Genomic DNA, 27,109 nt, shown 5'->3' on the forward strand with positions numbered 1-27,109 from the left:
GCACCATCATGGTCGACACCTTCGACAAGCTCGCTATCAGCGAGCGCAAGATCATCGTCGGCATCGACTTCGGCACCACCTATTCCGGCGTCGCCTGGGCGGAGACACAGCGCGCCGATCGACGGACGGCCATCACTACCTGGCCCATTAGCAAGACGGTCCGCGAGGGCGAATCTTCAGACAAGGTCCCCACCAAGCTCAGATATGCCGGGGACGAGATCCAATGGGGCTTTTCCATTCCCATCACTGCGCCTCAAGATGAAGTTGTCGAGTGGTTCAAGCTGTGAGTCAACTGATTCTGGAGACGTTGACAATCGTCAGCAGGCTGTGCTAATTCTTTGCAGCGATCTTGACCCCTCCCTCCAGAGCATGGGACAGGCTGTATCTTCGGAGGCTAGGGGTGGTCGAAACGTCGACAAACTAGTCACCGACTACATCTCGGCTCTTGGCGAGCATCTCATGTACACTTTGAGGGAGAAGCTCGGCGAGCAGGTCGTCACAACAACCCCCCTCGAGTTCGTTGTCACTGTCCCCGCCATTTGGTCCGATCTGGCCAAGGAGAAGACGAAGCAAGCGTGCCAGAAGGCCTCGGGTCTGTCCAGCTCCAAGTCACCCATCCATCTCGTTTCTGAGCCCGAAGCGGCAGCCATCTACGCCCTGCACGGCCTCGACCCTCACGGACTCAAGGTCGGCGACACTGTTGTGGTAGTCGACGCTGGCGGTGGTACGGTGGACTTGATCTCCTACACAATCACCGGCCTGAAGCCTATCCTGGAGGTCCAAGAGGCTGCTCCAGGATCGGGTGCGTTGTGTGGCTCAACCTTCCTGAACATGCGCTTCGCGAAGTTTCTCAAGGCAAAGTTGGGCAAAGAAGAGGGCTTCGACGACGAGGTGATGGCAGAGGCCATGGAGCAGTTCGAGAAAAAGGTAGGTTCTGTTGTTTCATTAGAGCAGCTGATACTAACAACACGCAGGTCAAGCGTCAATTCACCCTGGGTGCTGCCCCGGATGAAACCTATACGATCCCCGTCGGCGGTCTCAACAACAACCGAGAGCTTGGGATCAACCGTGGTCGTTTCGCCTTGAAGGCATCTGATCTGCAGACCATCTTTGAGCCCGTGGTTCTCGAGTGTATCAAATTGGTGAAGGACCAGATCACAACCAGCGGCGTGCCCATCCGGGCCGTGCTTCTGGTCGGTGGTTTTGGCGCCTCCAATTACCTCAAGGAACGCTTGCGCAACGCTATCGATAGGAGCATTCAGATTATGCAACCTCCAAACGCCTGGCAAGCTGTTGTCCAAGGTGCCGTCATGAAGGGACTTGCTCAAGTATCTCCCGACCGTCTTACTCAGGTCAGAGTTCAGAACCGTAAGGCACGCAAGCACTACGGAACCGAATGGCGCACCAAGTACGACCCCAAGATCCATGGTCATGTCGAAAGCAAGCGTCACTGGTGCGGTCTTGATGGCTGCTACAAAGTGTACACAATGGAATGGTTCATCCAGCGTGGAGACAACGTCTCAGAGAATGAGCCGTTCTACACCTCCTTCGTGTGGACTGGTCTCGTCAGCCAGGGCCGCATCAAGAAGATCAAGATGGATATCTACGCCGATCGCACACCCCGAACGGCTCCTGTGGCCCGCGACGATAACGTCTCCATGCTAGTGCACGTTGAGGCTGACGTCAGTCACATTCCGGAGAATATGCTCGCACGTCGTCAGGGGTCTGATGGACAGTGGTACTACGAGCTGAGCTGCAAGATCGAGGCGATGTATCTGTCCGCCTCGACAACCTACACACTACTGTACAACAGTAAGTCTCGCTTGCCCTTAACACTTGACACACGGTCACTAATAGTCCGCAGACTCTCGTTACAACACGGTTACTGCGGAATATGTTTGATTGCTTGGAGACGGATGCTATGTTGGAACTGAGAATGGGCTGTAGTGCGGCAGAGGGTGTAATTCGTAATCAGCAACTGAGGTCTTCTATGTCTTCTGCGTGACGCAGAAAGACTCTGGTGAAGTTCTCTCTCACTGGCACCATGAAACATAGCCATAGTGGAATGAAACTGTCAATTTTCATGGTTATTCATGTGTGAAGCTATGCTGCCCGATATGTTTTCATGTTCATGTTTTTGTCCCAAGACATTGCCTCGAACCACGTCGGCATCGTGCAAAGACATTTTCACTCAAAAATCACCGTGAAAACCACTGATCCCCACAACAAGAACGTCAGTATATTCAAGTACCATGTTCTTAATTATTTCCATTATGCGTACGAATACTGAATGTTTCACGCCGCTGGTGATTGGCTTCAAGGCGAGTATGATCCTCGTATCCCTCGTCAGCGGTAAGACACAGGCATTCGAAGCCCTCTAAGATCAAGTAGTCTATCCTCTGACTGGCGCCTGGGCAGCTGTCACACTCACATTCCCCGGTCAGAGCAAGACTCAAACATTCACAACGCTTCAAGTCCGGGCATGTTGTGCGATATGCGCAAACTGAGACGTCTGCCCACCCCGCCGCGCCGTGGACTCTCGAACCTGCGGCAGCGAGGTGGAGTGACCTCGGTGTTTACCGGTGCTGTTGAGGAAATTGGACCGGTAGAGACAGAAATCCTCTCATTTAAGAATCGAACTCTCTGGTTGGCATGCTGTCGTGACCATTGGTATGAATAGTAAGCTGAAATGACGAGCCAAAGGTCAGTTTGCAGGCCGTGGTCAATGCATTTCATGACGATGGATGGTCAGAGAGCAGAATCGAGGACTAGAGTCTGGGCTTTTGAGCGCTGAAGCAAGCGTCGTGGGCTTTATTTGGACTTTCTCCTGGGCCCCTCTTGGCGTGCGTTATCGATTCCAGGTTCAACCAGTAACTACCATTAAGGGAAGAAAGGTAGAGTGATGTTCTAGATGCTATCTTTTCCGTGTTTCCCCTTTCTTGTTTATGACTCCTTACATCCCTTACCCAAGTTTCAGACGGCCTCATAGCAATGTTCACAGTGATTCAAAATCTAAACCTCGGAGATACCAATGGCGATGGCTTATATCGAAATACGAGGCTCCCAGTTATCGAGTCGTTTGCGCAGGGTTATTCTACTGTTTGTGTCACTAGGACGTTGATAACGGACAATGTTTCAGTAAACGCAAACCTTAGTAACTAAAACACTGCGAGGCATAGAATCCCACCGGCTTCTGCCCATCGGTCTTCGCAAGAAGGCACCTTCTTCAAACGGCCTCATGACTCTACGATTTTATCGCAGTACGGGTTTCTCTAGGTGAGATACAGAGTTCGTGCAGTTCACCTGAAACTTTCTGAGTTTAGGGCAACGGGTTGGGCTCGCAGCATTACCCAACTGGTTACGAGAAGGCAAGCCTCCTATCTTGGGTATAAATGGCCACTGTTTCCTCCGTGTAATTAGGCTCAGATGCATTAAACTCGGCTTTTTGTTATCTGCACAACTTTGCTGATTCCAAGACCCTATCTTTACAAACCCTACCGTACGAAAAGCCTCCACCATGCGTCCCGCCTTGATTCTGTCTCTTTTCCTCGGCGCCGTCATGGCTGTCGACGTAAGTCTCCTCTCTCAATGGAGTCATGACGAACACTACTGACACCATTAGGATGTCTCGCGCGCTCCGCACGCCGGACCAGGCGCCGGCCACGCCCTCCTCCATGAGGCATTCGTCTACAAACGAGAGGGCAAGGGAAAAAGAGCCAGCCGAAACAACCAAGTCCAAAGCCTGGCCAACGTCCTGATCCCCCACGTTTCCCCGGCGGCGGCCGTAATTGAGATTCTGGTAGGCTCACCCGCCCCATCGTCGTTATGATTTTACAAGGACATGACATCTGAGCGGACCCCATCTATCTAGGTTCGGGTGGTCTGTAGAGAACATATTTGCACCTCGGGAAGCGTTTCCTTGGCCAGCGACCTAGTCAGGAACAGACATGAACAGCGGGGGGGACAAGGGAGAAGGGAAGTGGTGAACAGGATAACCCGTGCTAGACGAACGTTTCTAGATCATAGATTGACAATGGCAAAGCAATTCATCGCAAGGATTGACCAGGAGCAGATTGTCTTAGGACACAAAGTCCGGTCTTGTACTTGTATTACCGTTTGTAAGGAACAACCTGAGTTTGGCTCGAGGGCAACCTATCATTAGCTTTTGCTAACCAGTTGTGATGTCAAATACAAATGCTTTCACTGGGCAGACGATAAGAACCCGCAGTGAAGTTGTCTTAAGTCTATACTATATTATCTTCTTAATTAATAGAAGGTTTACGCTTAATTTGAACAGTAAATTAGTCGTAGAGGGCACTTTTTGATGTGACTGGTCGGAGATTTCAACCGGTCCGACCGAGTCAGTTTCGTAGCGATAACGGCGTCCATAACAGTTGACTTCCCTGACCCATTTATAAAAATATGCTAATGATCAGAGAATTTCGGGGGCGATGACAAGGAGAATATCGGATGCCGATATATAGTGGTGACCCAGACAGAGGGGCGGCATCTGGACGGGGCAGATTGGGGTTCGTCCCAACAATCAGGCTGACTGCGAGGGTAGCAGCAGCATACGAAGCGTGGGCCGATACTGTTGCATGCTGCGGACTAACCCAACGGGCATGGTTCCCCGGAATCAAACACCAAAAATATGGCTTAGCCGTACGTCAAGCTGCTCTACGCGTGTATCCGCCCCGATCGACGTGCGCGGGGTGTTTGTTTCGCAGCAGACCCTAGCAATACTCGTAAAAAGACTGCAGTAGGGAATAAGGATGGGTAAGCGGGCTTGCGTCAGCACGTCAAAGGGAGGTGATCCTTATCATGGCCCTATGCCCAGCACCAAACGAATCAGAAAAAAAAGGCTTGTTTGAGTCGGGCCTGTTGGGCCACAGCCCTCCCGCTGCGGATACGCGTATGGGCGGAGCCGTGATTGGCGAGCCGAGACTGAAAGCCGGCAACAACACCCGAGGGGCTAGCAGGGATCAGACATCTGTGCGAGTGCCGTCCAATCACGAGCGTTTCCATCCACGTATACGTCCATATGGGGAAGCCGGGCGGGGCCTCGTTGAACGTCCAAAGCTTCGCCCGTCGAATGTTGCCTGGGCGAAAAACGCGTATGGAAGAGATGGCGACAGCCTCTCCAGACTCCGGTACACGGATCCGGCCTCGCGGACGGGAGACCAAATTTCCTTTCCTTTCCCAGACACCTGGGATTCCGCTATAAAGATGGCTGTACTCGATTCCCCTGTGCCTTGGCGGATGCAACAGCTGCAACACGAACACGAAAGGGAGAAAACAGCATCAATCATCATCGACGAGCCGACTTGATCGAGAGACGCTGACGAGAGTCCTGTACCCCGAAACACCAACTATTACCACACGGGAGGAAGCTGAGATTTATCCAATATGCCGGAGCTCCAGTCGCACAATGGTTACTACCTCTGGCACTATGTGCCCAGCATGGTGGCTGCCATCATCTTCGAGGTGCTCTTCGTCCTCGTCACTCTGTACCACGCGTGGATGATTGCGAGGACCAAGACGTGGTTCTGCATCGTTTTCGTCATTGGCGGCATTCGTAAGTTCCAGACGGGATTCATCGTCACTGTTTGATCTTTGCCATGGGTACTAATAAGCCTCCCTTCGCAGTTGAAATCATCGGATACGCAGGCCGAGCCATCGCCCGCGAGCGCACCGCTGAGATCGGTCCCTACGTCATGCAGAGCATCACGATCCTCGTCGCGCCCGCGCTCTTCGCCGCCTCGGTCTACATGACGCTGGGAAGAATCATCCGCTCCGTCCACGGCGAGTCGCTGTCGGTGATCCGCGTCAACTGGCTCACGCGCATTTTCGTCGCGGGCGACTGCTTCTCCTTCCTGGTGCAGGCCAGCGGTGGCGGTCTTATGGTCAAGGACGGCAGTCAGAAGATGGGCCAGAACCTGATCGTGGCCGGTCTCGTCATCCAGATCGTGCTCTTCGGCATCTTCTGGCTGACGTCCATCATCTTCCACTGGCGCCTGGCCAAGTACCCGACCGAGGCGTCTGCGAGCGGCCAGTCGCCGTGGAAGTCGGGCCTGTGGATGCTGTACACCGTGAGCTGTCTCATCATGGTGCGATCCATTTTCCGCCTGATCGAGTACCTCATGGGCGGCGACGGATACCCTCTGCAGCACGAGTGGACGCTCTACGTCTTTGACGCGACGCTCATGTTCCTCGTCATGGTCGTCTTCGGCTGGCGCTTTCCCAGCGCGTTCCAGATTCGCAAGAACGGCAGCCAATCGACTTCGGACGTCGAGGGCTTCGACATGACAGAGCAGGACACGCATCAGCGGTCGATGCGCAAGTCGATGAGGTGAAGGGCGAGAGCCGGCTAGGCAGACGTCCCCTGTAGAGGACGGAGTAGTCAGGAGAGATTGTAATCATTGTCAAGTTCGGTGGATCACGGAGATGGTGTAACGTCGGAGAGCGGCCACGACGAGACAGGAAAGACTGGAGACTATCGGACACTTACTGAATAATAATCAAGGTGGCAGAGAAGGGAACATGGAAGGGCGGGAATAGGACGGCAGAACTGCGGTGTAATTGGTTTCGCCGTGTTCTTCATTGGCTCCGGGCAGGATTAGAGATGCAGTAAAGACAGCAGGGAACGCACATTAGAGCAGGCGGCACTTTCCATTTAGGGCATTGATAGGGGGGAAGGGACGCGTGGACAGGGCGCAGCGCAGGCTGATTCAGGGGCGGCCTTCTTCGGTGCATTGAGCCCCAGAGGGGCCCTTTGGTAGCAGGGGTAGCACCCAACAAACGGGTTGGATTAGGGACACGGTCCACTAACAGGGATCGCTGTATTCTTGCGGCATCTGCCGAACCGCCTGGGCGCCTTCTTCAGGTGAGGTGGGCGGGGTTCACCTACCTTACTGCCTCCCTAAGCCTGTAGACTAAGCATATTCTCCCCCCCACCAAAAAAAGGCTGAAGCAAAGAAAGTCCGCTTCGCATTCGCATTCTTGAAAAACATCACCACCTCACAGTCCGCCTTTAAAAGAACCACCTGTCGCCGCACCCGCACGACCTCCTCTTGTCGCCGCGCCCTCTCAATGGCTTGTGTCCGGCCATTGACCCCCCGACGACCGGTCCTCTAACCCCTCCTCCTCTCGTCCCGCTCTCTATACGCGAGAGGATGGCCCCCCAGACGCGCAACCACTCCCCGGCCATGGGCTCGGCCAACGGCGACGAGGCTGCTACGCCAGCGGCAACCGCAGCCGGTGACGTCAAACTTCGCCGGGCGCACAGAAAGTCTCGCAACGGCTGCAAGGAGTGCAAGCGCCGCCATGTCAAGTGCGACGAGACGCGTCCGACGTGTGTCAACTGCGCGACCGCCGAGCGGCACTGCTCCTACCTCGACTCCCTCCCGGCATCGGCCCGCTCAGCCGTCCCGGCCAGGCGAGTCCTCGTCGCCGGCGGCTACAGCCCGGCCCAGAGCCCCGGGAGCACGAGCGCGAGCGGGAGTCAGGTGCCCATGCTCGGCAACTACACCTCCGCCTCCTCGCCCTCCATCACCGCCGTCGTCAACGACTTCGTCACCCGCTCCGGCGAGTCCAATGAGGTCCTGCGCCCGGCCAACGGCCAGTTCTTCACCCTCGACCACCTGCGCCTCTTCCGCCACCTCCAGGTCGGCATGCCTACCTTCGTCGGCGAGGAGAAGTTCCTGAGGCCCATGCTGGACATGATCATGGAGGCCGCCCTCGGCGCCCCTTACCTCATGGACATCATGCTCTCCCACGCAGCCATGCACCTGGCCGACACCGAGACAGACCCGGCACGCGCAGAAGTCTATCACCAGCACGCCGCTCAGCTCCAGACACGCGGCCTCGTGCTCTTCAACGAGGCCAAGGAGGAGGTCTCGGAGGATACCTGCATCCCCATGTTTCTCTTCTCCTCCACCGTCGGCACCCAGGTCCTCTGCGAGACCCTCCGCACCAACCGCGACGACTTCAACGCCTTCCTCGACCAGTTCGCCTGGTACCTCAGCCTCCACCGCGGCGTCAGCGCCGTCACCGGCCGCTCCTGGCACATCATCCGACAGTCCGGTGCCAAGGAGCTTATCGACTTCCTCGAAGCCAGGCAGCCCCACGCCCAGGTTCCCGAGATGGATGCCGTTCACCGCATGCTCGACCAGGCCGACCTGGGCCCGGCATCCCTCGAGGCCTGCCGAGCCGCCGCCGAGGTCCTCCGCCACGCCTACGCCATCTACCGCAGCATCTCCGAGCGGAGCAGCCACCAGTCCTCCGGCGTCATGGCCTTTGGCGTCCGCATCACCACCGGCTTCATCGACGTCCTCAAGCAGCGTCGCCCCGAGGCACTCGTCATCCTAGCTTACTACGCCGTGCTCCTCCATTGGTGCCGCGGGTATTGGGTGTTTTGCGATGCGGGTCAGTTCATGATCCGCTCCATCTCGGCGCATCTTGGCGATTACTGGTCGGAATGGCTCGCCTTTCCCAACTCTGTGCTCGAGGACTGCCAGCAGCAACATGCAGGTTGAAAGCCAAAAGCAAATCCCAGTGACACCTCCTGCATGGGCAGGGTGCAAAAAAGCAAACAAGTTTGACAGCTTTCGGCCACCTGATTCGCCAGACCCTCCCATCTGACGAACTCCTGGGGGAAAAGACGGCGCACGGCGGCGGCGGGGTGGAGTGGTCTCATCCCATCTTCGGGCTTTGCGCTGCCGTGCTAGTCTCCGCCAGAAAGGTCCGAAACACCCCCTACCACCGAACGGCCTACTGACAGCCAGCCCGATCGATCATCAACGACGCTAACAACCCTCGCTCTTGTCTCTGCGCCAGCACTCCCAAGCCGGTCTTGCCGGTCTTGGAAACTTGAAAGGCGCCCTAGAGCCTGTTTATAATCTTTCTGGCAGCACACCACAGCAAAGGGACAGCAAGTCAGCAGCACCCAAGGAACCGGGAGAGGGGAGGAAAAATAGACACACGGCCTGCGATCTGACGTGTTGGCTTCGTCTCAGTACGCCAGAGGCCCGAGAGCTTTTTGCTCCTGCATTTCGTTCCTTCTTTTCCTTCTTCCCTCTCCCTCCCCCCTCCTCCCAAGGGAAAGCTCAACCCAAACACCGCCATGGTCGCCGGACATCACATGGGGGGAGGGGGAGGCAAACACTCTATCAAAAGGCATGTGCCCCCCCGTCATCTTCCGCAGGCTGGAAGGAGAAAGGAAGAAGGGAGGGTCGAAGCTGGTTCTTCCTGGATTCCTGGTTGTTTCCCACCCGACCTACACCACACATCCATCACCACTCCGCTACTCCAGCCGGCCCTTAGCATGACTTCGCCTCCAGTCTCGCCTTTATAGTAAACAAATACCCAGACAGTACGAAGACCATTACTCAGATACCCACCTCATCTCGGCGCTTCCCACAGCAGCAGCCCATCCTTCTCCCTGGGCACCGAGTAAATGTCGCTGCCCTTCCCAACCAACCGGTTCGGGCCCAGCTTCACGCTGGGCCCCTCGGCCACCGCCTCGACAGAAGCCACCCGCACGCCCGAGGCCACCTCCTTCCCCACAGGCAGCTCCTCCAACGACGGGCCCGCGTTCCCGAACAACATCCTCCAGCAGTCGGGCCTCACGCCCGGCCAGGTCATCGGCATCTCCGTCGGCGCGACCGCGGGGCTCGTCTTCTTCGTCGTCGCCCTCGGGTGGTTCTGGAACTGGAGGCGCGAGAGGCAGCTCAGTAAGCGCGACGCCGCGCTCGTTACCGCGATGCACAACGCCGACCCGGAGAAGCCCGAGGGCACGATGGGCGCCGCGGAGAGTGCGGGTGCTGGCGAGATGCTGGAGATGCCTGCGCCGAGGGGGCTGCATGAGATGCCGGAGACGCAGCAGGGCCCGGCGATTGAGTTGCCTGCGCCGGTGGAGAGGTCGGAGTTGCCGGGGTAATGAGGTAGATGACGACAAGAGAAGGGAATGAACGTAGGGGAAAAACAGAGCAGGTCCTGACGACTGGCACATACGAACCGCCACAACGATACCCTCGCTAAGGAATACTTGTCGCTTTAGCACACATTTTTATGGACGAAACGGTCAGCAGTTGGACTCTGTCGTCGACGGGAGGCTGTGTTATGTGAAAGGGTGAGAGGATGTGGTCATGTGCCCGTGAGCAAAAGTATGGAATCGGGCTGGGCAGGTTTAATATCAAGAATGTTGGGAGGAAAGGTGGCGACAGTCGCTGATTCATATCCCACGACGGCATGGCATCTGAAGCGATAAGAAAGGACCGCTTAGATTCGTAGATAGAGTAACGAAAAAAGACTCTACTATTTCAGGACACAAAACCTTCACGATCCTTGAGAGACGGTCACTGTGCTCCCACCCGGTGGATCAGTAAGAAATGCCAAAACTGTCACGCCATGAGGCGGACGATCCGGCCCGGCAGACCCAGACCTACGGATTTGAATTTGGCGCAATGTTAGCGCTAGAATAGTTGTTTGTATACACGGCTAGAAATGCCATTTCCTCGAGCTTTGGTCAACTCCCCTCGTTTTCCCAGCGGAGGGGATGCTCCCAGCTTCCTCCAGACCACCCATGAAACTCCCCCCCAATTGCCATGTTAAAGTACACAAACATACGGATACACACACAAACACACCGAGCTCGACACTGTTCCGCCCGTGCAGACGGACGGACGCATTTTGAGCCGTCAAAGAGCCATCACGTCATGTCCGCGCTTGCAGCTCGACGAAAGTCCGCGCGGGCTCGCCCCCCGGGGCTCGGGAGGGGAAAGAAGAAAAGAAATATCGTCCCCATCACCCAAGCTCCCGCTCTCTCATGGGCTGATAGTACTGGATGAAGTGACGGATCTAGACCTTAGGGCCACCCTTTTCGAGACCGTCTTGTTCGTCGTACTAGGACTGATCCTCGCCGTAGGTCGACGGGGCTATGCTAAGGTCCACGTCGAGCTCCTTGAGGAAGAGGTCGTCGAGGGTGCTGCCGTCGCGGGCGTACACCCAGGCGCCAGCGGCGGTGCCCTCCTTCTCGTTCTGGGAGTCGCCGACGACGACCCAGTCGTAGCGCTTGGGGCCGGAGATGGGGGAGGAGAGCCAGATCTGCTTGTTGGGGGGCTGCTTGTTGATTACGTAGGTTCCTGCGCCGGGGAAGGTGACGTTTAGAACGCCGGCCTGGATGTTGGACATGAGTCAGCGTCTTGTTTACGGTTGAATATCATGAGAAGAAGCCCGGGCCATTTTGGGGCTTCAGATTCGGGGGTATATGAAGGGATTTGGGAAAAGGTTTCCTGCGCAAGAAAGGTGGATGTTTGCAACGTACCGCATACTCGACGTCAACGCCCTCGCGAGCATCCTGCAGCTCCTCGAGCTTGGTGAGGACGGTCTCGAGGTAGGTGTCGGCGAGCTCGTGGTAGTCGGCGTCAGAGAGCTCGACAACGCTCGTCTTGACTTCCTCCTTGGGTGTCTCAGGGACCTTCGGGTCATCCGTGTCGGGCATGATGCCGCGGGTCGCGACGGCGGAGGTGGTGAAGAGCTTGCGGGCCGGAACCACGAGGCCGGCGGTGGCAGCCGGTTTTGTGGCGTTGAGGAGGGCGGCAGAGGAGCGGCGCGGGAGGACGGAGGTGGTGGAGGTGCGGAGGGAGCGGGATGCCGCCCGGGAGAGCTTGGCGATGCTGCTGCGGGCCATTGTTGCGCGGTCTGTGGATTGCAATGATCGATGTCGCAAGATTCGTGGGTTGAGTGACGAATTGAGTCGGCGTTGATGTTCTGTTGAAGATCGAGAGTCGTTTCGATGCGAACGGAGGGAAGTGATGAAAGAGGTAGCTGCCGATTGCTTCCCCACGTCACTGCAGCTTGACGACTGCAGCTTCGGTAAAGCGGTTGAGGAGAGGCGCGAGCTTGGGACGGTAACTGATCCGTGCGCTTTACCAGATTACATCAGAAAGTCATGTGCCAGGCACCGCGGCGCACCTCCGATTTTTGGGAGGCAGGCTCTGGAGCGCAGGGAACTCGAAGCAGCGAGCGGCTGGCAACGGCCACCCCGCCAAGAGACTCAACCTCGAAGCTGTCGACAAGCACCCCGCGGCACAACAACGGTGGCAGCAGCAGCAACACCTCAACATCGTACAGACGGGATGCGCAGGCAGAATAGGTTACAATGATCAACGCATTTCTGGTCTTCAACGGCCAGGGTCAGCCTCGCCTGACCAAATTCTATACACAGCTGGTATGCAATGCCGGCATCTTGCGGCAGGCGATCGTCATGCAGCTTCATCCAGTGCTAACGCAGTCACAGGAAACGAGCATGCAACAGCGCCTGATTTCAGAAATCTTCACCCTCGTATCGAATCGTCCCGCCGGCTCCTGCAACTTCCTCCCACTCCCGCCCCTGCTCGCCGCGTCAGGCACCTCCCACTCCTCCTCCGAAGAGCAGAATGACGTGCCCTCTCTCGTCACATACCGCAACTACGCGACGCTCTACTTCATCGTCATCTCGACGTCCACCGAGTCCCCACTCGCCCTCATCGACCTGATACAAGTCTACGTCGAGGCGCTGGACAAGCTGTTCGAGAACGTGTGCGAGCTGGACCTGATCTTCAACTTTGAGTCGCTGCACGCGACGCTGGGCGAAATGATCAACGGAGGAGTTGTCATCGAGACAAATCTGGACAGGATAGTGGCGGGCGTCAGGGCGCAGGGTACGGTGGCCAAGCGGCCTGTCAACGAGGGTCGCAGTGCGGGTATTGGCGGCGGCTTGGGTATGGGAGGCAACTTTGTCTGGCACGGAAGGTAGGAGTGGCCAGGTCTTCATGAGAGGAAGGTAATACCATTATTGTTTTTGTGGAGGATGATGTTGTACATGGGCCCCTTTGCGTGCCGGGTATTCAAAACGCCGTGAACTCCTTCCGATGCATGCGACCTAGATATCTGCCTTATTTGGGGGACTCGGCGGACCCGGGTTCGGGTGCGTCTCTGCGACGCTCGTATCGTTTTTCGGCGTCGATGGTGCCAAACAGGTTTCGGAAGTGCTTCCGGATCTATGGCAGGTTAGCATAGGCTAGAGGCTGAGTGTAAAGAACATCGTACCTCCTCAGAAGGGCGATACTGCTTGCCCCAAAACTCGAACTCTGAAAACAAGAACGTCCAGCCAAGGAAACCTGCTGCTCGTCAGCCACAAATGTCGGGAACCCCTCCCATGCTCTGCACCAACCTGTGACGGTCACCAGCTGAATCAGCTTGATAGCCTTGTCCCATCTCGGCCGCGCATACACCAATGCCAAACGGCGCTTATACTTCTTCTCAAACCGGAGCTGTGCTTGAGGCGAGAGGCCTGTGAAGTCGGGAGGCCAGACTTTTTTCGCGCGGTACGGGTTGGTGAAGACGTCGAACTTGCGGCCGGCCGATTCGGCGGTGCGCCGCAGTAACGTTGGGAACATATTCGATATTCTTTCACGGGTATTGGACGGCGAAAGCGGTTCAATGGCTGGGATTGCGCATTCGGGGATCTGAAAGACTTGGAGATCTCGGTGGTGCGGCGGCTGGATCTGCGACTGGGGAAGCTCTGCAATGAGTCAAGCCACATGCGCCACACTTTGAGGCTCTCACTAGCCACATCCACAGTGACTCCCGACCGTCGGGGGTCCCGGTACGTACCTTTTTCTCTTGAGGGGCGTTGAAACGAGACAGCGCTCCAACAGTGACTGGCCAGTGACCAGTGGCCCGATGGTACCCCGCCATTACCGCACCGGCGCCAGCAAGCAGCGAGACCCCCTCCAAAGTCGAATCGCGGGGCACACTCAGCCTCGAAAAAAACATCGGAGCTGCGACGAAATCTGTGTGTGGCCGGTTGTGACTCAAGATCCTGCGATCGAACAGCAACCTCCCGTTCCGAACAGACCTACGCCGCAACGAGATTGACTCCCTCCGCCCCGACGAGCAGAGTCACACTCGGTCCTTTAAACAAGCGATTGGATCGACCAGGTTCGTCCCTGTGTCTCCCCTCTCTCGATAAGTCAGATCGTGAGCCGCAATCATGGCGAACGAAGCAGCCAAGGCCCTCGAGGCCCTCCAGGTCTCCAAGACCAAGGAGCTCAAGGGAACCGAGAAGCGCGACTTCCTCATCTCCCTTGAGAAGAAGTACCAGCAGAAGTGGGCTGAGGAGAAGATCTTCGAGGTCGATGCCCCCTCCACCAAGGAGGTGCCCCTGCACTCCGTTTCCGCCGAGGAGCTGCGCAAGCAACAGCCCAAGTGGTATGGCGCATCGAGATAGATATGTGACGTGGGGGATTGTTGTTGACGAGGATACAGGATGGGATGCATGGCCTTCCCCTACATGAACGGCCGTCTCCACGCCGGTCACTTGTTCTCTGTGTCCAAGGTTGAGTTCAGCGCCGGTGTAAGAGACCCCCCAAAATATTAACGATTGATGGAATGGAAGCTGAGTAGATATCTAGGTCGCCCGAATGCAAGGAAAGCGCGCCCTGTTCCCCATGGGATGGCACGCGACCGGCATGCCCATCAAGGCCGTCGCCGATAAGCTGAAGAACGAGGTCGAGTGGTTCGGCCGCGACTTTGAGGGATACAAGGAGGAGGAGGAGGTCCTCGTCGACGACAAGCCCGCGGACGCCAAGGCGACCCGCGAGGACATCACCAAGTTCTCGACCAAGAAGAGCAAGGCGAATGCCAAGACCGTCAAGGCCAAGTACCAGTTCCAGATCATGGAGGCCATGGGCATTCCCAGGCAAGAGATTCACCTCTTCGCCGATGCTTCCTACTGGTTGACCTTCTTCCCTCCTCTTGCCCAGGAGGATCTTACCAGCCTTGGTTTCAGAATCGGTTCGTTCTGATGTTGTCTAAGTGCTGGTGCATTACTAACAGCCACAGATTGGCGCAGATCGTTCATCACCACCGAGGCCAACCCCTACTTCGACGCTTTTGTCCGTTGGCAGATGATCCGCCTCAAGGAGCTCAACAAGATCAAGTTCGGCAAGAGATACACCATTTACTCCATCAAGGATGGCCAGCCCTGCATGGACCACGACCGTGCCGAGGGTGAGGGTGTCGGTCCTCAGGAGTACACCGGCCTCAAGATGAAGGTCCTCGAGTGGGCTCCCAAGGCCGCGGAGGCCCTGAAGTCTAAGCTGCCCGCCGACGCCAACGTTTTCCTCATCCCCGCCACTCTGCGTCCCGAAACCATGTACGGCCAGAACGCCGTGTTTGTTTCCCCCAAGATCACCTACGGTGTCTTCAAGGCTTCCGAGAAGGACTACTACGTTATGACTCTGCGTGCTGCCCGCAACATGGCCTACCAGGGTCTCTTCCTCCAGGAGGGCGTCGTCGACCAGACGGCCGATATCGATGGATCTGCCATGATCGGTACACGTGTCCATGCTCCCTTCTCTATTCACGAGGCCGGTGTCCGCGTCCTTCCCATGGACTCCATTCTGCCGACCAAGGGTACTGGTGTCGTCACCTCTGTTCCCTCAGACTCTCCCGCCGATTGGGTCATGACCATGGACCTCCGCAAGAAGGCCGCTTACTACGGCATTGAGCAGGAGTGGGCCGAGCTTGGAATCATCCCCATCATTGACACCCCCTCTGGTGACATGATCGCCAAGACTCTCGTCGAGCAGCTCAAGATCGCTTCCCCTAAGGACACCGTCCAGCTCGACAAGGCCAAGGAGACGGCGTACTCTGAGGGCTACTACAAGGGTAAGATGAAGATTGGCGAGTTCAAGGGCGAGTCCGTCGAGGCTGCCAAGCCCAAGGTCCGCCAGTCCCTCATCGACCAGGGTCTTGCCTTTGCCTACTCCGAGCCCGAGCGCAAGGTCGTGAGTCGCTCTGCCGATGACTGTATCGTTTCCCTGATGGACCAGTGGTACCTGGACTACGGAGAAGAGTCCTGGAAGAAGACTGCCCTTGACTGGGTCGAGAACACCGACGGCAAGGGTCTCAACACTTTCAGCCACGAGACCAAGAACGCCTTCCAGGGTGTCCTCAACTGGCTGAACCAGTGGGCGTGCGCGAGATCGTACGGTCTCGGCTCCAAGCTGCCTTGGGATCCTCAGTTCCTCGTCGAGTCTCTGAGTGACAGTACCATTTACATGGCCTACTACACCATCGCCCCCTACCTGCACAAGGACATCTTTGGCAGAGAGAAGGGCACTGGCGACATCTCCGCTGAGCAGATGATTGACGAGGTCTGGGATTACGTCTTCTGCCGCCGCGAGCTCGACGACAAGCTTCTTTCCGAGTGCAAGATCTCCAAGGACACTCTTGAGAGCATGCGCCGCTCATTCGAGTACTTCTATCCCCTCGACCTCCGTTCTTCTGGAAAGGACCTGATCGGCAACCACTTGACCTTCTTCCTGTACATCCATCTCGCCATCTTCACCCCCGAGTACTGGCCCAGAGGTATCCGTACCAACGGCCACTTGATGCTGAACGGTGAGAAGATGAGCAAGTCTACCGGCAACTTCCTTACCATGCAGGATGTCGCCCGCAAGTTCGGTGCCGACGCTGCTCGTATCGGTCTTGCCGACGCCGGTGACACCAACGGTGACAGCAACTTTGAGGAGGACGTTGCCAACCAGGCCATTCTCCGTCTCTACACCCTGAGAGAGTGGTGCGACGATGTCGTCAAGAACAAGAGCGAGCTCCGCACTGGCGAGTTCAACTTCTTCGACAAGGTGTTCAACAACGAGATGAACGTTATTGCCAAGGAGGCCATCCAGCAGTACACCGATACTTCCTACAAGCTGGCCCTCAAGGCCTCCTTCTACGAGTAAGTTTTACGTCAACGCGACACGAAGCGAGCTAAGCTAACACACTACACAGCTTCAACAACGCCCTGTCCTTCTACCGTGAGAGCTGCTCGTCGATCAAGATGCACCACGACCTGGTCATTCGCTTCATTGAGCTCCAGTGTCTCCTCATCGCCGTCGTCGCGCCCCACTGGGCCGAGTCCGTGTGGGTCGAGATTCTCGGCAAGCCGACGTCCATCCAGCAGGCGACCTTCCCCGAGATTCCCGAGACGGACGCCGCCCTCACCGCGGCGCGCAAGTACATCTCCGTCACGGCGTCCAACGTCAACTCGGCCGAGTCTCTGCAGCTCAAAAAGAAGGCCAAGGGCAAGGAGACGTCGTTCGACCCCAAGAAGCCCAAGAAGCTCACCGTCTTCATGAGCGAGAGTTTCCCGCAGTGGCAGCAGGCCTACATTGACCTGCTCAAGGAGATGTGGAACCCGGCGACTAACTCGGTGGACGACAAGGCGCTCAACGGCAAGATTGCCAAGATGGGCGAGATGAAAAAGGCGATGCCGTTCGTGCAGGGCCTCAAGAGGCGTCTGCAGGCGGGCGAGCCGGCCAACGCGGTGCTCGAGCGCAAGCTCGCGTTCGACGAGAAGGCGGTGCTGGTGGACATGGTGGACGGCCTGAAGCGCAGCGCGAACCTCGTCGAGGTGTCGATCGTGGCGGTCGAGGAGGGCAGCAAGAAGGGTACGGATCTGATTTCCGGGGCGACGGTGGAGAACCTGCCGCCCAACGCCGAGGGAGCGGTTCCCGGCGCGCCCAACTTTTTGTTTGCGAATGTGGAATCGTCATAAACGGGGGTTAGAATGTGTGGATGCCGAGGATGAAAGGACCAAAAAAAGAAGATACAAGACGAGTTAGATATCAATGTCAATGTGCTTTATCGTTGTGTTGCTTTTTTTTTTTTTTTTTTGCAATGCGTGTTTTGATGTGAGGCCAGAGATGTGCTTGGATCCGGACTTGGCGCTGGTTGGACCAATGTTTCCGATGGCTTTCTAGAAGGCCTGCCCTTTGCATGGTGTTTCTGTCTCTGGATTGATCTATCCTAGTTGCATTCACTCGCTCAACTCTAAGGATACGATGAGACGACAAGATTCATCGGCCTAGGCTGAGCTGGACATGGGTCACCCAGGCGGTCTCGGTTCCTTGCAAAAGAGGGCGCTAGCGAGCAGGGCGGGAAGGGAAACAGCAGCTTGGCCCACGGAAGGAACCTGCTAGACAAGCTCCCGCTGCATGGGCATCGCGGCCTGAGAGCAAGGCTCAGGTGCAGATGCCAAAATCAGGGAATGCATTGCGTCCTTTTTTCCTTCCCCTCTGTGAAGCTGACAGCCGGCCCCATCATCGTCACCGCATGGGCTAGCTCGCCTTGCCGGGCCTGACGTGACGACGACGACGTCCAGCGGTGTCTGCGGCTCTCATTCGTGGGGTTGTCTGGAAAAGTGATGTGGCTTGCAGGCCGGGGTTGCGCGGCTGTTGTACGGAGACGTCAGGATGAAGAGGTGGCTGGTGTGTCGTTCTCGCGGGTTCATTGGATGGAGTTCGTGGGAGCGTGGCTGGGGTGCTGCTGGCAGCGGCGGTGACGGGGGAAGGGCAGAGCAGCAAAACCTGGTTGGGATCCTTGCAAAAGATGGTCGGAACATGGCTCCCCTGTACCCTGCCACCCTCTTTTTTGTTTCCGTCACCGCGCTCGTGGCCAGTCAGGCTCAGGTCCCAGGAACCTGTGAAGTCAATTCGGGCATGATGTGATGCATGGGAAGAAGGTGAGGTGTCTGTGGGAGAGAGAGAGAGAGAGGGAAATGCCATGGCATTGGGCTGAGGGGATGGGCCAGTTAGGTCACGGGCTGAGAGCCGATGCAGCCGCCCTCCAAGGCCTTTCGATCCTGGCAGAGTGTTGTTTCTTTTGCTGTTAACACTACCGGTGCACTTCGCTGGCAGGTCTTCTCGTCCGGGTATGACGCAACAGAGCACGACATCGGGTATCGCCAACTTTTTTCTGGTGTCCGGAGTGCGGTGCCTGGACAAGTCGGTTGCGCGGCGCGACCATCGAATCTTAGCAGCAAAGGAAACAAGCAATCTGGGTTTTCTGCGAGGGAGGGGATTTTCCCCATTCGTTTGCTCATTCATGATTTGCCGTGTCACACACAAACCCCTCAATCTACCCTGGACCAGAGATGACGAGATAGATGCTGAATGGTTTCGAGGTTTGCGGTGCGAGGACGGGGTTTCGGCAGGGTGCGAGAGTGTTGGCAGGCGTCACTACTTGGATCTGCTGATTTGCTCGAGATGAGGTTCATCCCCATGCCTCCGTCCGGGCTGGGCTTCCTGGCTTTCAATGGCAGATTTTCTCGGTGTTCGTCAGAACTCTGTCACCCAGAATTAAGCTGATGTCCATCGAGATCTGCCAATGAGATGAGATGGCAGCTACATGAAACGTTCGGATGGGAGAAGCGCAAAAGAAAGAGGTGGTGGGAGTCCATCACTTCTCGATTTTGTTCATACCGAACTTGTCTTCTGCGGTTCCTGTTCGCTGGGTGCAAGTTTGAAGCAATCCCCATCCCACCCCATCCCCAGCCATCGGGTAAATCCCCCTCCCATCACGACCACCACTTCACATCCCAGCCATCTCGCGTCGACCTCTTTCGAGGTTGTGCAAACTTTCGACGTAGGTACCTACCCCACCGGGTCGACCAGCAGGGGTGATGGTAAGGCGGGCTCAAGGCAAAACAGGGTTCCTGGTTCGTCGGGGCCGGGGGGAGGGGAGGTCGCCCGGCCTTGCAACCCGTGGTCCAGAACCAGGAACCCAGGCGGTAGACATCACCGAGTCTTGCCTTGCTCGTCGTCGAATCGACCGTTGGAAAAAACAGCCTGCTTCCTGCATGCACGGGAAACGGCTCCCCCCTCCCCCCCTCCCTCCCCCCACACCTGGAAGACAGAGCCCAACCCTTCTCTTTACGGATACCCATGATGTATGGTACCGGACGGATACCTGTTCGCCTTGCTGCGACCAACCAAAGACCAACCAGCTGGCAGAGTTCCACCCTGCCAGTCCCAAAGATGATGTCGTGCAAGCCTGGAGAGGAGGGGGGAGACGCGCAGAAATCGCCATTCTTGGCATCGCTGCTGTCACCGACTCGCACAATGCGCAAACATACGTAGTCGTCGTACGGGGGTCGGTCTCTACTCTCTTTCTCTGCTCTCGCTCGTCACACCATCTGAAAGTCTTGGTGTTTGTGTGATTCTTGCTAGTATATATCCTATCCATCCCCATCCCTTCGTGATCATTCCATCCTCTCTTGTGCCTCATCCCCAACAACATCAACTCACAAGCCCATCACCAGCCTCAGTCGCTTCCTCTCCGCCTCACCTCACCACGCCCACACTCCCACCAACCCCCCAAAACAAAACACAGCCAAAATGCGCTCCGCCTCCATCCTCGCCGCCGCCGCCGCCACCCTGGCCGCCGCCCAGGACATCACCTCCATCGTCCTCACCAACGGCGTCACCACCACAATCACCCTCCCCGTCTTCCCGGAGCCCACCCCCTCCGTGACCGTCACCGCCACCGTCCCCGAGACGACCCTGACCGTCACCCCGGGCGCCTCCTCCTCCTCCGCGGCCGACGCCACCCCGGAGCCGAGCACCACCGTCACCGTGTCCGTCGGCACCTCCACCGTTGAGAGCGGCGTCACCACCACCACCATCGCCGTGCCCCCCGTCCCCTTCCCCTCCGTCTCGTCCGTCTCCGACCCCGTCGTGACGCTGCCTACCTTCACCGCCCCCATTAACAGTGAGTTTATTTTGCCTCAAGTGCATTGTAGTGGAAAACGGAAGACTAACAGCGATGAACAGCCACCCTCGCCACCTCCACCGCCACCCAGACCTACTACACCTCCGCCCCCAACGCGACCACCTCCGGCCCCGTCACGGTCCCCACTGCCGCCGCCGACAAGGTCGCGCTCAAGGGCTCCGCCGCCGGTCTCCTCGCCTTTGGTGTCGCCGGTCTCTTCTTGCTGTAAGCGGGCCAGCAAAGCAAGCTGCATAATGGGTTTTCACGGGTTTCACGCTTTTAATGACGAGCGCAAAAATGTGTACGATGAAATTTTAAGGGAAGGGACACACGGCGTTGGAACTTTTAATCATTTCTTGCATATGAATATTATGAGGGGGAGCGGTTTGATAAGGATTAATGAGTGAGGGGTTTGGGGTTATTTGTGGTAATTAATAGAATACCTGTTCAAAGGCCTTTGAGACTCCCATGTTTCTTCGGATTGATGTTGATGTGTAACAATCTTGCCTGGACTTGAGCTTCTCGGAATGCATCCTCTATCCTAGCTCACAATCCCGTTACCACGCCTAGCACATACCATAGCCCACATCAATCAGATCATCCCAAACCGAGTTCAGCGCAGCGCATATCTGCCCAAAGGTGTCTCGAAGATTCGAGGTCGGGAACCCCCACGCAGGCGTCCCCAGCGCCGGATCGACTCTTACTATCCCCTCTGAGGCGCCAGATCAGAGCGCAGGGCCGGTCATTTCCCCATAGCAGCCGCGATCGACTGCGTGTTTCCCGGGTGCTACCATCTCATTACGGCGTAATCTCCCTGCCCACGAATCGAAAACGGGCTCAGCGTACGGAGAGTAACCCACGTGCGCCGTTCCACCCCGACCTTGTGCCACCGAACGGGTGTATCGTCCGATCAGGGGTTGCGGAGGCTGCACGGAAGGGCGCCGGTGTCATTTGGCCTGGCGGCCTCCCTTTTGTGGCTTTCAGTGTGCGTTGTTGTCCCAGAGGACGGCGTGCGGTAGGTGCACGTCGCAGCCGTGGGCAGACGACGCCGGCTACCGTGTGTGTGGTCTGTATCTTCATATGACCCCCTTCCCTGTGCTTCCAGCAGAACGACCCAGGTCCGTTCACACCTTAGGCGGCAACGGGGATCTGGGCGGAAGCCTCCTCGAGGGCCGGCTCGGGACCGTCTTCGGGGTCCTTCGGGAGGTCGTCCTGCGCTCTGTTAGCTTCCCCATCATTTCCTACGATTATCAGTTGCCGGTGTGCAATCTCACCTTGTCGAATATGACGCGGATCATGAGGCTGCAGCTGGGGCACACGGCAATGTCCTCGTCGTCGCGCAGGTCGGCCAGCGCAATCTGGAACTTGTCGCCACACGGGCAGGGGTAGTGGTAGATTTGCACGTCCTCGTCAAAGGTCATGTCCTCGATTTCGATCTCGTCGTAGATGGAAATGTTGTCGTCGGCCATGGTGTCGGTGTTGTTTGGTCGCCTGGCAATTGCGGTTTGCAGGGGTTTGCGTGGTTGGACTTGGTAGAGTTGGTGATGGAGTCAACCAGTTGCTCTTTGCGCTGCGCTGTCGAGGGGAACCTCGAAAAAAAAGTCATCGGAGGTGTTTGCCCCGCGGTGTGGCTAACCTCTGTAATCCAGTGACACAGCCACGAAGAACAGCCACAAAATCAATGCCGCTGACATAAGCCAAGTTCCCTCTTCCCCAGGCACCAAATCACATGCAACCGGCATCCGATTCACATGGGAAGTTGGGGACGGGCCACAGCAGCATTTTCCGGGGTTCGCCAATCACAACGCCGGCTTCGCTGGAGCGGGCCCCTTCTGCACCAAAGGTGTCCACTGCAACTCCGGGGCCGAGGGACAGAGAAGCCACTGAAGGAAGCCAACCCCAGCCAGTTCCACCGCTGGACAAAGACGCGCGCAAAGGAAACACCCGAACCGAGTCGTGGGGGAACCCAACCTGGAAGTCTACCGGGTCCTGCTGCTATTCTCTGCAGCGTCACTAGGTACCTTCAACGCTGCTACCGGCCAGCGCCTCGTCGTCCGAAGAGAGCCGTGTGACCAGCCATGCTCCTTCGGCCGCCATTGTCAACAACATCCTCCTTTTGCTGCTGAAAGCGAACTCGTTTCCTTCAAATCTACACTTCCGAATTTCCTACCCACGATAACCCTGGACGACGGGCTGTTCAATCGACATCACCGCCGAATGCGCTGACCTCTCCAATTCCCCAGTCGCTGCCGGTGACGTAGCCGAGTAGCCGTTCGCCGTTTGCCGTCGCTCTCCCTCCACCAGTCCGCGACCAAAACACCCGATCCGTACCACGACAATCGCCTCTCCGGACCTACCTCCCACGATCACAAACACCAGCTCCCCATCCCGGGGGCCCCCCTCGCCCAGCCATGGCCGCCCAATCCAAAGTCTCCCTCCTCCTGCCGTCCGGCGACCGCAGCGTCCGCAACATCATCGCCCAGCTCACCCAGCTTTACCTCTCCAACCGCACGCGCATCTCCCGCGCCGTCTGGATCACCCTCTTCGTCGCCCTCGCGAACCGCATCCGCCATGCCATCTCCGAACAGAAGGCCGCCTCCGTCCGCGACGCCGCCGCCCGCGAGTCCCGCGCCACCCTCGCCGCCCCCTCCGACGAGGACGTGACCAAGAAGCGCAGAAAGGTCGAGCTCAACCGCGAGTTCTTCCGCTCGCTGCTGCGCCTGCTCAAGATTGTCATACCCGGCTGGAGGAGCAAGGAGGCCCGCCTGCTCATCAGCCACTCCTTCTTCCTCGTCGTGAGGACGTTGATCAGTCTCAAGGTCGCGGCGATGGACGGTGCGATTGTCAAGAGTTTGGTCAAGGGTAACGGCCGGGAGTTCCTGATGCGCATCGTGTGGTGGATGCTGATTGCCATCCCGGCGACGTTTACAAACTCAATGGTATGTCACGAGCTGTATGCCCCGCGATGCAGGCAGTTTACTGACGAACGCAGTTGTCCTACCACCAAGCAGAGCTGTCCCTCAAGTACCGTACACGGTTAACACAGCACATTCATGACAAGTACCTCTCCAAATTGACCTTTTACGGCATCTCCGCTCTCGACGACAGGATAAACAATCCCGACCAACTCATCGCGGTCGATGTCGCGAAGTTCTCCAATAGCTTGGCCGAGTTGTACAGTAATTTGGCAAAGCCTATCCTGGATATGGTACGAGACATCCACATCTTGTTATCGACTCTGATCCCCAGTACTGACTGACCTCCAGACCATCTACACCCACTCCCTCTCCCGCAGCGTTGGTGGCGAAGGCGTTGTCTCAATGGCTCTCCTCGTCCAGCTCTCCGCCAACGTCATGCGCGCCCTCACGCCCCCCTTTGGCAAGTACGTCGCCGACGAAGCCCGCCTCGAGGGCGAGTTCCGCTTCCAGCACTCTCGCCTCATCGACCACTCCGAAGAAGTCGCCTTGTACCACGGCCACGAGGCCGAAAAGGACACTCTCGACAAGGGCTACTTCACCCTCATCAAGCACGTTAACTACATCCTGCGACGCCGCTTCTACCACGGCTTCATGGAGGACTTCGTCATCAAGTACTTCTGGGGTGCCCTCGGCCTGCTGCTCTGCTCCGTCCCGGTTTTTGTCAAGATGCCCGGCCACATCTCAATGAACATGGGTGACCGCACCGAGAGCTTCGTCACCAACCGTCGCATGCTGCTCTCCGCGTCAGACGCCTTTGGCCGTATCATGTTTTCCTACCGCGAGATCATGGAGTTGGCCGGCTACACTTCCCGCGTCGACTCCCTCCTCGAGGTTATGAACGACATCCGCGCCGGCCGCTTCGAGAAGAAACTCGTCTCGAGTTCCGGCACCGACGACAACGAGGCCATCCTCAAGGGCCGTGGCACCGTCGTCGAGAGCAAGGACATTGAGTTCATCAACGTGTAAGTTATCCAGCTCCTTTACCCGATTCTCATCACTAACTCCTCTAGCCCAATCATCTCTCCCAACGGAGACGTCCTTGTCAGAGCCCTCTCCTTCTCCCTCAAGCAAGGCGACCATCTCCTCGTCTTCGGCCCCAACGGCTGCGGCAAGTCTTCCCTCTTCCGTATTCTCGGCGGCCTCTGGCCTGTCTACGGCGGCACCGTCTACAAGCCCCCTTTCTCCGACATCTTCTACATCCCCCAACGACCTTACCTGTCCCGCGGCTCCCTCCGCCAGCAGATCACCTACCCGGACTCCCTCCGCCAAATGCGCGCCAAGGGTGTCACCGACGCCGACCTCATGTCCATTCTCTCCATCCTCGGCCTCGAGCACCTTCCCGAGCTCTACGATTCGGGTTGGGACGCCGAGGCCGAGTGGCGCGACGTACTGTCTGGCGGCCTCCAACAGCGTGTCGCCATGGCCCGTCTCTTCTACCACCGCCCCCGCTACGCTATCCTCGACGAGTGTACCTCCTCCGTCACCCTCGAGACCGAAAAGATCATGTACGACAATGCCAAGGCCCTCGGCATCACCCTCATGACCGTCAGCCATCGCCGCAGTCTGTGGAAGTACCACTCCCGCATCCTGCAGTTCGACGGACAGGGCAACTATGTCTTCACCAAGCTTGATGCTGACAGGCGGCTGAAGCTCGAGGACGAAAAGGAGGACCTCGAGGTGTTGCTGCGACAGGTGCCTGAGATTGAGAGGCGCATTGCTGAACTGACGGCTGCGTAGACGTAGGATAGATATATACTTAAAGGCGGTGTAAGCACGACGTTGGAAATCAAATACGAGAGGCGGCATCACTGTCGGCGCGAACGGTGTCAGGTCGGGTCGGATGGGAATCAATTTTTGCTGGGGATTCATGTACCACCGGTTTTGCAATCTACGTACATATGAAGAATAAGATCTACCTCTACTACTACGCAGGGTACTTGCGCTCAACAAAACTGGCCGTTATACCACTGGCAATTTTAATGAGAAGTTGCTCGTATTGCATGAAGATGATGATGCTGCCCTTTGTGCTGCGTCTTGAGGCATTGTATCATATTGTTATAGAAGCCCGTGATAACGACCGGCCAGTCGACAGTTTTTGATACACGGTAGATTAATACATACCTAAATAAGACAGTTTTCACAACATAACTTTGCAAAAAGCCACGACAATGATGACCGACGGTTGAGGTCCACGAATCTGAGCGCCATGTAGCGAGACAATCGCAGGAATCAGAGAACGTGGAGCAGTTTGACCATGAACATGGCATAATTATAGATGACGACAACGCATTGTAGATGAGCAACATAGGCCACATGCCCTGAGTTGGCTGGAGAAATCGAGGTCTAGCGATCGTGGTGGCTACGTCTTGGGTGGACCTGGCGCATCCTACCGTCTACGGACACCGACTCTATGTTTACCCAGCAGTAGTTCTGCTGCCTATGCCAAGGAGAACCAGCTTCCGTCCAGTCTGGATATTTCTGTCACCACACTTATACACCAAAGAGACCGCAGCCCGCTGAGATGAAATGAAGCAGCATTGTCTAGGGCAGTACATCCAGATGAGATGTTCTCGCCACGGTACCACGCGCGGGTGAGAATAGGAGACCTACGCAAAGCTAATCATGTTTGGTCAAGTTTTATTACAAGCGGATATGTGCAGCAGACCAGAGGTTTGCTTAGGTTTACTGTAAGAGATGGGACTTTTACCGAACTGCTTTCCCCCCAGACATATAAAAATACAAGTTGTCACACAATAGCATTGTCCAGCCTTGGCCATAGTAGTGCCGGGATACGATTCCTTCCGGCATTCCGGCCTAGGGCTTACTGTCGAGAGCTGAGGGCCGAGAGCTAAGACCAGGACTGACTACACTGTAGCAGTCCAGGTATAGTTGTCAGGTTTCCAAGGTAGGCGATGAATGGTAATACATCAAGGTGTTACAATAAGGTATTATTATGCATTCTATGTATTTCAAGCTCTCTACGTAGACTTGATCAAACGCTTCTAAACGTAGCTTCGTCCCAACACTAATCACGACAATGCGCTAATCTGGAAGTCCCAGGAATGGATTCAAAAGAGATAAAGTTGCACATGCCACCTTGATCCCGTGCTATGTCTAACCATCTGTGGGGAATTAAATTTAGACTTGCTCCTGCCACCCTCACTACCAACGTTCTTCCGCTTCAACTACTGCGCTACCGTGGCGGAGCGACTGACAGCTACTCCGCCACATGCCAGCGCCGTTCATCTGGTCAGACGCGGTCAGCACTCTCTCTTCCAAAACTGCGTTTTGCGCGGCAATCGGCCAATCACAGCGTTCGACGTTTTCGTCTGGGTGAGAACATGGCGTCGAGAAGGAATTAGTGCAAGTTAGGGACCCCCGGATTATTGGCCATCCGGCTGGGTGATTTGGCAGTGCGACTATGTAAATGGCACTTTTCGGGGACTGCGGGTATTAGTGCTGCTGACAATTACAGCCCGGCTAATAGACGCAAAGCTGGAGAAGCATGGCTGATTCCTCAACTTCGTGCCGCA

The 27,109-nt window shown here is 56.7% G+C and overlaps 12 protein-coding genes across 12 annotated transcripts; 9 read left to right on the forward strand and 3 right to left on the reverse strand.

Annotated features, from left to right (window-relative positions):
- Nucleotides 1-8: 8 nt before the first annotated feature.
- On the forward strand, nucleotides 9-1,902 carry HSPA12A-3 (Heat shock 70 kDa protein 12A; the record flags this gene model as incomplete). The annotated part of the gene is made up of 4 exons (XM_037317843.1): nucleotides 9-283; nucleotides 345-927; nucleotides 975-1,812; nucleotides 1,865-1,902. 4 exons carry the CDS (start codon nucleotides 9-11, stop codon nucleotides 1,900-1,902), a joined length of 1,734 nt encoding a protein of 577 aa, XP_037184076.1.
- A 1,615-nt stretch (nucleotides 1,903-3,517) lies between these two features.
- On the forward strand, nucleotides 3,518-3,829 carry CGCA056_v002586 (uncharacterized protein; the record flags this gene model as incomplete). The annotated part of the gene is made up of 2 exons (XM_037317844.1): nucleotides 3,518-3,571; nucleotides 3,623-3,829. 2 exons carry the CDS (start codon nucleotides 3,518-3,520, stop codon nucleotides 3,827-3,829), a joined length of 261 nt encoding a protein of 86 aa, XP_037184077.1.
- A 1,577-nt stretch (nucleotides 3,830-5,406) lies between these two features.
- RTM1-5 (Protein RTM1) lies at nucleotides 5,407-6,353 on the forward strand (the record flags this gene model as incomplete). Its single annotated transcript, XM_037317845.1, has 2 exons — nucleotides 5,407-5,575; nucleotides 5,647-6,353. The coding sequence occupies 2 exons, from the start codon at nucleotides 5,407-5,409 to the stop codon at nucleotides 6,351-6,353; spliced, it is 876 nt and encodes a 291-aa protein (XP_037184078.1).
- Nucleotides 6,354-7,205: 852 nt separating this feature from the next.
- On the forward strand, nucleotides 7,206-8,534 carry LYS14 (Lysine biosynthesis regulatory protein LYS14; the record flags this gene model as incomplete). The annotated part of the gene is made up of 1 exon (XM_037317846.1): nucleotides 7,206-8,534. One exon carries the CDS (start codon nucleotides 7,206-7,208, stop codon nucleotides 8,532-8,534), a length of 1,329 nt encoding a protein of 442 aa, XP_037184069.1.
- A 920-nt stretch (nucleotides 8,535-9,454) lies between these two features.
- Nucleotides 9,455-9,937, forward strand: CGCA056_v002589 (uncharacterized protein; the record flags this gene model as incomplete). Its single annotated transcript, XM_037317847.1, has 1 exon — nucleotides 9,455-9,937. The coding sequence occupies one exon, from the start codon at nucleotides 9,455-9,457 to the stop codon at nucleotides 9,935-9,937; it is 483 nt and encodes a 160-aa protein (XP_037184070.1).
- An 886-nt stretch (nucleotides 9,938-10,823) lies between these two features.
- On the reverse strand, nucleotides 10,824-11,689 carry CGCA056_v002590 (Frataxin-like protein; the record flags this gene model as incomplete). Its single annotated transcript, XM_037317848.1, has 3 exons — nucleotides 10,824-10,830; nucleotides 10,904-11,175; nucleotides 11,324-11,689. The coding sequence occupies 3 exons, from the start codon at nucleotides 11,687-11,689 to the stop codon at nucleotides 10,824-10,826; spliced, it is 645 nt and encodes a 214-aa protein (XP_037183102.1).
- A 471-nt stretch (nucleotides 11,690-12,160) lies between these two features.
- aps3 (AP-3 complex subunit sigma) lies at nucleotides 12,161-12,796 on the forward strand (the record flags this gene model as incomplete). The annotated part of the gene is made up of 2 exons (XM_037317849.1): nucleotides 12,161-12,229; nucleotides 12,299-12,796. The coding sequence occupies 2 exons, from the start codon at nucleotides 12,161-12,163 to the stop codon at nucleotides 12,794-12,796; spliced, it is 567 nt and encodes a 188-aa protein (XP_037183101.1).
- A 139-nt stretch (nucleotides 12,797-12,935) lies between these two features.
- On the reverse strand, nucleotides 12,936-13,439 carry CGCA056_v002592 (uncharacterized protein; the record flags this gene model as incomplete). The annotated part of the gene is made up of 3 exons (XM_037317850.1): nucleotides 12,936-13,040; nucleotides 13,090-13,160; nucleotides 13,214-13,439. 3 exons carry the CDS (start codon nucleotides 13,437-13,439, stop codon nucleotides 12,936-12,938), a joined length of 402 nt encoding a protein of 133 aa, XP_037183100.1.
- Nucleotides 13,440-14,035: 596 nt separating this feature from the next.
- On the forward strand, nucleotides 14,036-17,605 carry CGCA056_v002593 (Leucine--tRNA ligase; the record flags this gene model as incomplete). Its single annotated transcript, XM_037317851.1, has 5 exons — nucleotides 14,036-14,253; nucleotides 14,311-14,398; nucleotides 14,457-14,838; nucleotides 14,887-16,786; nucleotides 16,840-17,605. The coding sequence occupies 5 exons, from the start codon at nucleotides 14,036-14,038 to the stop codon at nucleotides 17,603-17,605; spliced, it is 3,354 nt and encodes a 1,117-aa protein (XP_037183099.1).
- A 2,620-nt stretch (nucleotides 17,606-20,225) lies between these two features.
- CGCA056_v002594 (uncharacterized protein) lies at nucleotides 20,226-20,827 on the forward strand (the record flags this gene model as incomplete). The annotated part of the gene is made up of 2 exons (XM_037317852.1): nucleotides 20,226-20,598; nucleotides 20,661-20,827. The coding sequence occupies 2 exons, from the start codon at nucleotides 20,226-20,228 to the stop codon at nucleotides 20,825-20,827; spliced, it is 540 nt and encodes a 179-aa protein (XP_037183106.1).
- A 902-nt stretch (nucleotides 20,828-21,729) lies between these two features.
- Nucleotides 21,730-22,067, reverse strand: DPH3 (Diphthamide biosynthesis protein 3; the record flags this gene model as incomplete). The annotated part of the gene is made up of 2 exons (XM_037317853.1): nucleotides 21,730-21,810; nucleotides 21,873-22,067. The coding sequence occupies 2 exons, from the start codon at nucleotides 22,065-22,067 to the stop codon at nucleotides 21,730-21,732; spliced, it is 276 nt and encodes a 91-aa protein (XP_037183105.1).
- Nucleotides 22,068-23,009: 942 nt separating this feature from the next.
- Abcd2 (ATP-binding cassette sub-family D member 2) lies at nucleotides 23,010-25,313 on the forward strand (the record flags this gene model as incomplete). The annotated part of the gene is made up of 4 exons (XM_037317854.1): nucleotides 23,010-23,537; nucleotides 23,591-23,806; nucleotides 23,865-24,538; nucleotides 24,587-25,313. 4 exons carry the CDS (start codon nucleotides 23,010-23,012, stop codon nucleotides 25,311-25,313), a joined length of 2,145 nt encoding a protein of 714 aa, XP_037183104.1.
- Nucleotides 25,314-27,109: the final 1,796 nt, after the last annotated feature.

Source organism: Colletotrichum aenigma, assembly GCF_013390185.1.
Source record: "Colletotrichum aenigma strain Cg56 chromosome Unknown KSG_Cg56_contig02, whole genome shotgun sequence".
Taxonomy (NCBI): Eukaryota; Fungi; Ascomycota; class Sordariomycetes; order Glomerellales; family Glomerellaceae; genus Colletotrichum; species Colletotrichum aenigma.